Source organism: Synchiropus splendidus, chromosome 4 (genome assembly GCF_027744825.2).
Source record: "Synchiropus splendidus isolate RoL2022-P1 chromosome 4, RoL_Sspl_1.0, whole genome shotgun sequence".
Taxonomy (NCBI): domain Eukaryota; kingdom Metazoa; phylum Chordata; class Actinopteri; order Syngnathiformes; family Callionymidae; genus Synchiropus; species Synchiropus splendidus.
The window spans coordinates 19,328,594-19,336,996 of NC_071337.1; the positions used below are offsets into that span (position 1 = coordinate 19,328,594).

General features: G+C 40.8%; 1 protein-coding gene across 1 annotated transcript in view; it reads left to right on the forward strand.

The window, feature by feature from the left end:
• The window catches only part of mpped1 (metallophosphoesterase domain containing 1), a 65,286-nt gene extending 58,110 nt beyond the window's left edge, over window positions 1-7,176 (forward strand). Inside the window, exons 7-8 of the mRNA XM_053863053.1 lie at window positions 2,100-2,213; window positions 4,618-7,176. Coding sequence (XP_053719028.1) covers window positions 2,100-2,213; window positions 4,618-4,736 — 233 coding nt within the window. The 3' untranslated portion in view covers window positions 4,737-7,176. The remainder of the gene's footprint in view (window positions 1-2,099; window positions 2,214-4,617) is intronic.
• Window positions 7,177-8,403: the final 1,227 nt, after the last annotated feature.

Consider the following 8,403-nt stretch of genomic DNA (forward strand, 5'->3'; position numbering starts at 1 on the left):
CAATCTAGAGTCGCTGCTCTCCTCTTCCCACTTCTCCTCTCTTCAACTCCTCACCACTTTTCTGACACGTTTCATCCCATAAGTGACTGTTTCCCTGGCGGTCGATACTTTTGGAGGACAAAGACGTGCGTGTGAGGTTTTTATGACATCAGAGCTCCATTAGCTGCTTCTGTTGTTTTAAGAGTTTAAGTGAAATGACAAGTGGACGACTCTCACAGGGGAGGAAGTTAAAAGCAAGCAGCCAAAATATGCTGAAAATCCAAAATGGTGTTTTATAACAACCTTTCACGTCTCTGTCACAGCAGCATGATACTGACTGAAAAATGACTTGAACACAAACTCGTTTCTTTATTTGAATCTCCTGGAATGTGGAATGTGTATGGAATGTGAATGCGGTGTTTTATCCTCATGGTTACAATTTTTTGCCGCACAAACTACACTGATCTTCTGCGATATCTCCATTCACAATTGACCAAATGGTTCATAGGTTTCACACGAAACATGACAAAACCATGACTTTTTGCATCTGACTGAGACCTGTCACTCAGTGCCCTGTCTGAAGACTGTGTGTGGCGGATGCAATCCTGTGGTTAAGGTGCCGTTTCAATGATCGGTGGCTGGGATAAAGTAAATAATGTGTACATCCTGGCTCACCAGAGTCTCAAACTCCTCTAAACTAGCCTGGCCACACAGATTTATTATGAACCATATTCATGTTCACAAATTTGCAGGCAAAGTGGTCATGGTATCACGATATGGGAACAGGGAAAGACCTTAGAACTGTGTTTGTTCCCATATTCTGATCTTGTTTCTACAAGGTTTGTGTTCCTGATAGATCTCTGTAACAGCATAGAAGAAGATTTATTCTGTTTTTCTTGGATAAATCCTAAATTCTTGGCTAGTTTTATTCACATTTCTTCGTTATCATTTTATTTATTTTTAAAGGTTTGTTTCGAATTGAAAGCTATCTACACATGTTGTTTCTGTCACTGTTCTTTCTCCGGGCACCATGAAGAAGTGTGATCAATAGTTGTGACAACTATTGATCAAAATCATTGTGATTTGATTATTTTGACAATAACTGTGCATCCATGAAATTATAGGATAAAATAGAGACCCTTGTACGTATATATTTTGGAAGCCCCTTCATCATATCTACAGTATTTATGATTGTTACTATATACAGTATTTATTGTTTTATGAGTACTGTTTTCTTTCTCCAAAAATCAAATTTATACTGTTATTGACAAATATTTATGAGTGATTTATTCAAGTCAATTTGACCTCATTTGACATCCCAGTTTTGCTGTTCTTCTATATGACCGGATTTATAATGAGTGAAATGATTCTTTCATTAAATATACCATCTCAAACCTGATCATGCATCCTCAATTTAATTTTATGCAACAATAATTTTGACACAGTTTAAATACAGTATTCAAGTATTTATTGTTTTTAATCTGTCCCTTCCTTGTATTTTCATATTTTAATGACTTTGTATCTTTATCTAATTCATACAGCTGCCATTCAAACATATCCAAGTACAGAAAATACTAAATACTAAAACTGTTTCTAAAGATTGATTAATCTATGTATACGCAAATGCCTACAAGTGTCATTTGTGTCATGTTGTTGTGTTGTTATCTTTGTTCTTAAAAGTACCATTTGCCCCATGAGCTTTCTCTTTCCAAATTCACAATTTGAAAATAATAGATGATTAAATATATTATATTGCGATTAAGATTTATTTTTTTTACACATCCTTAGTTCCTGAACTACATTCCTGTACTTTGTTCTTCCATTTTTCGTTTTTTTCATAGGTGTTTCAGGTCCCGTCAACAATCTTACCTTCTCCTAGGTCGCAGCAAATTTGTTCTTGTGTCTTTTCCTTTCAATTACCAAGAGAGTGGAGCGAAAAACATAAGAGAGGAGACTCCACTCATTTCTCCAACTTGATGTTTTTATTAAATCAGCATCAGCAACATTTCTCTTCCCATAAATTTAAATCCCAAAACTCACCACTGTTTATTGTCAGGCTCATACACACATCACACACTTGGCTGTACACGCTGACTATATGTTTATTTTTTTGTCGCCAGGATTCCTGGACTGGGTCCCAAAGAAGATGCAGCGTGTCGGCTGCATGGAGCTTCTCAACACAGTCCAGAGGAGAGTTCAGCCCAAACTGCACGTGTTTGGACACATCCATGAAGGTTTGGCACAAACTGAATCGACCAGTTGAAATAGAGTCGAGGGAAAAAATTCAATACAGATAGATATCTGACTGAAATGACAAAAAGTACAAATGTGATGTCCAATATATTCTTGCTTTCAATGAAGCAAAATTGTGCGAGTCAAACATGAGTATTTTTTCATGAAACAATTGTGGATTCTCCAATATTATTGGTTTATAATCTGGTTATGCCTTGAAGGACGGCCGTGGAGAAGTTTGAAGACGAGTGTTGAGAGCCCCATTGAATGCAGATGCAATGTTGAACTTGGAATGCTGGAGATGAACAGCGAGGATCATATTAACCATAAAAAGGAATGAATACAATGATTGGAGAATGTGAAACGGTACATTGGTATTATGAAGCTGAGTAATGATGATCAGAACTAAGACGTGTCATGAAACCGTGGTTTAAGTGGCAGACCTTGGGATGAGAATGAGTGTTTGTAATGTTCCTGACAGCAGAGGTCAAGGTTCACCCACTCATCTATTTCGGGCACAAATGAACACCTTTGATTGTAAATGGAGTTGAAGATGAAGAAACCATCAAAATGCCACTTACCTGTGAAATACAGAAGCGAGGTCTGCAGAGGGATTTAAGAGACTCATGTTTCCGAGGCGCCACTCGGAGCTGAAGACATGCAACGGGGAAGATCCAGTGGAGATAATTACCCTCGCCCCTACATTTAAACTCCGCCCCCCTGCTGTGTTTCATCAGCTTCTCATGGTGAGCAGAAAAATTAAACTCCACGGTGTGTGACGGAATCATCGATTACTGAAACGAGATTCCAACTTTAATCATAGAGTCCAGGCTGTTTCCTACATGAAGCTGTGAATATTCCAGTTTAGCAGGTCCATTGTTGAATTCATCATCCATCTCCAGGTAGAGCTGAGCAGACATGCTTTTTAAGGGAGTGAGTCGTCTTGTTCCAAACCGTCAATAGCAGTCTTTATCAAAGTTTCACAGTCGACCGTATTTAAGAATAACATCAATGACGCACAGATTTCAAATCCGGACATACTTCTGTACATATTTATACAGTTTTCTTTATAATCTCTGGCTTCACTCAGGATAATGCTGCTTTAGAAATACCAAAATATATAAACAATCCAGCTTACATGGGTATACGGTGCAATCATGTCCTGTTTTAATTCCAATAGTATATTACATTTAGATGTACAGTGGTTCTCGACCACAATCCGTTCCAGAAGGCCATTCCAGAAACGATTTGTACGAAATCTGAATCGATTTTTCCCATTACAATCAATGGAAAAAGAAATAATGCGTTCCAAGCCTTAAAATAGGCTTTTGTAGGAGTGAATGTAGAGTGTCTGCTGCAGGTGCGCTGTTCCTCTATGTGTGTGGCCGCTGCATGTGGGAGGGGTTGCCGAGTGAGTGACGGCTCTCCAAAAGTGAAGAGGTGGATTTTCGTTCGAAATCCGAAGCAAAAAAATCTCAAAATCTTTGTTCGAACTCCGATTTGTTCAAAGTCCGAGACGTTCGAAAACCGAGGTACCACTGTATTTTAATTGGCTAATTTTATTTATTTATTTTCAGCTTTCCTTTCATGTTGAATAATGTATCTCAGTTATTTGATTTTGTGATTCATCTTTATTTAAATAATAAATGTGACCCATATGTCTTAACCCTCTAGGCAGCAATGCCATAAAACACAGTTGCGTCACATTCGGGGGTGTAAATACAGTTTGGAAACCGCACCCAGTAGCAGAGACAAGAACGGTGGTAATTGAATGGTCGAGGAGTCAAAGCGAGCAAGAGAGAGCAAATTTCACTGAGTCACATTCAGAGTACAGTAACACTCTGGTAAACACTGGTAAAGATCATTCAGTGATGCACCTCTGCTTCTGTGCCTAGCGTCCGTTCGCAGTGACAGTCCACAAGAGGCACATGCTGGAGCTGATTCATGGACGGTCACCATGATGGAGGCTGCCATAATATGCATCTACCGCGGCAGCAGACGCGGATGCCATGAAACAAAATTCAGTGTGAATAGCAGCAGCAGTGTTCACAACACCAACGTACCCAGTGATGATGCCCGGCCACCACCATCATTGTTGCTTGAGAAGTAAATACGAATATCGCTAGTGTAATAGATAAACATCTGCAAAAGCCATGGACTTCATCATGGCCCCTGCTTGGTTTTCTTCTTTACTGCGTGCCTTTATCTCCAACCTTTTCCAGCTACAGACCTCTGAAAACAGTTATATCGAAGCTGAATATTTCATTGAAAAAACTTCTACCTAAAGGGTTAATATCATCTGGAGTTGGTTTGAAATCAACTGGTTGTATTTTTGTTTTGTTGACTTTGGAGAAATCTGCTCCTGCATCCATTCAGTGATTGTGAACGCAGCACTCTTGTCTCCAGGTTACGGCATGATGACCGACGGCACCACCACTTTCGTCAACGCGTCGGCCTGCACTGTCAACTTCCTGCCCATGAACCCTCCCATCGTCTTTGACCTGCCCAACCCTCGGACCACATGACTAGAGGAGGCTGGCCTCAAAAGATCAACTCCGGCTGATCCAGAAAAAGGGGCCAAGAAATCCAGATGAGGTCAGAGACCACAGGTTTCTTTGTAAATATTGAAGAGAGCCAGCGTTGACGCGAGCGAAGGACCTTGTCATGCGGCGCGTAGCTGCAGGTAATTTGTTTTCCTCCATCTGTCGCCGTTACTTGAGGACTAGACGAACCAGCAGGGCGGACGTTTTCTTCTCGTGCTCTTCTACTGCAGTGACAATCTGACTCGGCTCTCAAGAGAACTGCTGACTGTCGAGAGTCAACTCAACGTCCACTCAAGTGAGGATCCAAAATTCTGGTTGCCGCAACCCAAGGACATTTTGCGACCTTTTCCTCCAAAACTATTTAGGGGAATTAAAAAACATCAGCTCTTGCATTGAAGTGGGATGTTTTTCATCATTGTAACACTGAATGTAAAGGTGCTACATGCTAACGCTAGAGACGAAGGATTGTGATGTGCAACGAACATTTCTCAAAAGGAAGCTCTTCGTATTACTGTTTGTAAATGTTCTCGTCGATGTAATTTAAAGAATGTTTTCTCCAACATCTCTAAGTTAAATTCAGTTTCTCAGTGATGTAAATGGCTGTTGATATTTTTCCCTGTAAAAATGTGTAATCAACCGTTTCAGTTTTTTTCATTGTGAAGCTTTCGGATGTCGTGACGGAAGAGATGGCTGATGACATAAATATACATTTGAAATGACAAAAAACAAAGACAAAGATGACCACTGGAATGAAGTGGTCAGTGAGTTAGAATGAGCAGGATCTATTTGCGCAGTCTCAGTTTACAGTGAGACGTTTACTCGGCGACAAAGCCGCCATCGTCACCAATAGCTCCCACTGCGGACCCTGTTTTTCATTCATGCGGTGACGGCAGTGTCGTCGTGTAAATGAACACTGCATCCGACACAAAACGGTGGTGGATTTAGTCGTTTCCGTCTCCAAATAAACTACGCCTAAATCAGTCTTGTCACTTCCGGAAGTCGTGTTGTGTGTGAACGTACCTTAAGGGAACAGGCTGATGATTATATACGTACAATGTTGAAGAACTTTGACTGAAGAGCTACGGATGAGATTTTTACAATTGATATAAGGTAACATTCTCACAACATGTCAACCTCTACAGAGAACTACAGGTTCTAGTATCAGCCTCTCCCAGGTGTCTTGGCTTCTCACCTTATCTTCAGACTCTTGACAGAGAGTACTCCACAAACTAGAGCGACTTGTAGTAACCTTCATGTTTAATGACCTGGCAGTGACCTCACACAATCAACAACGTGAGGAACCGAGAGAAAGAGTCACATTTTTAACCGAGAAAAACTTGAAAATTGAAGCCACCATTTTTTACCAACATGAGCTGAGTTAGCGTAGCAGAAGGGTGGCTCATGTGTCGCCATGTTTCTTTGTTCAACACTTCAGAGAGGCACTGACCACGGCAGCCACAGAAAAATTCAGGTGGTCAGTATTTAGTCTTGAATGTTTTTCTGAACAGATTCCCCACAGACTGGAGAGAGAGTGGGGCCTCATCACTGCTCATGCTTGGAAGTAAGGAGTGGTGATCCATGTTTTTTTTGGGGACTGGAAAAACATATTTTAAAAGCATAGCCGTCCCCTTCTCAGAGTACAGGGGATGCATCCGCCATTTTTTGGCTAGCGACGCACCAGGTTTACCATTCTCCTTCAAAGAGCTTCTTTTCTTTTGTAGAAAAAAGTGATCAAATTCGGCAGCGGGGGTTTGATGTGGAGTGTAATTAACTGTCGTTCCAAAGCGAGGGAGTGTTCATCCTCGTTATTTAGTCTCAGAAGCAAATAGCTTCAAGAGAATAACGGCAAATTTGAAAAAAAAAAAAAAAAAAAAACAAATGATGGCGAGGAGTTTCATCTTCTGTGATTTTTTTTTCTCTCACTTTGAAGCTCTTCTGCTTTCGTTTTCAAGGAAAAAAAAGACTTTATTTATTGACGCATGCTTTTCAGACGCTCTAATGACGACTTCTCTGACAATCCGTGTGTGATAAAGTGTTTGACAAGAAAAAAAAAATGATTGACTGGTTTTGTTTTGTTTTATTATTTTAACTTTCTTCTGAGTTTCCAGTTTCAACTTGGAGGTGACTTTGGATGGGAGCGAGTGGATTTAAGGAAGCGTCATGTAAAGTTCTTAATTCTGCTGGTTCCAGGAGATGATTCTCAGATGGAATAAAACTTATCTGACGGATCCCGCTTCCTTGTTCCTGCTGCTCTTTCATGCCACCCGTCCGTCCTACAGCCCAACTTTCATCTGCTTTTGTTTCAATCAATCGTTTCTGTGTCTCATATCAATTATGGAGTTCATTTCCAGCAGATTCTGGTTCCGCAGGTCTTCTGCACCTCGCCACATTCTAATGAGAACCCTCGTTCAAATAATTACATTAGTAATCCTGAGGGAGGCCTGATTTATTCACAGCCGGATTTCCACTTCCCCATTAATGCAGCCGGCCTTCATACACGCGTCCTGATTTCTCCTCGTCGCGCCTTCACTCCGACCCACAGCAGAGATAACTCTTCCTCTTTCAAATTCTCTTCTCTGTGCTCCAACTTTTATGTTAAAACAAAGTCTTTACTGGGGCAAAAATCCCCACGCACTTTAAAGTGCTGATGACGGGAATTTTACTTCATCTAATACTGCAATATTTCATGCTGTACACACATTATACAAGCATGGCAGCTCCCTGCCGGTTCTGGCACCAGAATGTAATTTTGACCCAGCCGGCGTGTTCAGAGAGGAATCTGAAAAGTCAGTCGGAGCTTGTGAGCATCATTGGTGGACGTATTTAACAGTCATGTCTGCAGAACATACGCACACACACTTTCTACATACCAGGTCCCTCAAGTGTCACCATCAGAAGTTGTTGCATGCACGACTGTCAGATGAAAAACTTAAGTAAAGTGACAAGCGCTGTCAGAACATGCCGTTTGTCATTTTTTTGGTCTTGCTTCTGTCTGAATTCTGCCCTACCACTTTTGTCCCACTTAAACATGTATGAATGCAGGCTGGTTTGACCAGCAAAGCACCAAGGTTCTGAGAATCAGAAACCGGAATCCATTGCCGTTCAGACTCTCAGAACCTCTGTCCTTTCCATAGCACCTGCCAGTGTTCAACTGGTTTTAGCGAAACTAAAGTGGTAGGGTTCTAAAACGTGTCACTCAGGTGGAAGTGAACGCAACACTCAAGTCCAGTTGCTCTGATATTGAGACACACGCAAATGAAGCTCCTCACAAGCTCACACTTCCCAAGTCTCACATATTTCTAGTCTAACAACTGTATTGGTATGATAAATGTAGAGCGCTACGAAACATGAACACGTGACTTAGCTGTAGTATAGTGTTTAGAGCCCAGCCACATAGATCACAAGGTTGCCGGTTCACATCCATGCAATTTCTTTTCTGCATTAATTTTCAATTAAAATTCATTAATTTTATCATGATTTTATTGAAATATCAAAGTAAATAATGTGGAAATTGACTGAATTGAATAAAATTTCTACCACTTTGTCTATCTCCCATTTTGTAAACAGAGAACATGACACGCCCACTGATGACATTTTTTTGGTTACAGCCATGAACCAACTTCTCAGCAGCACCGACCACCAACATGAC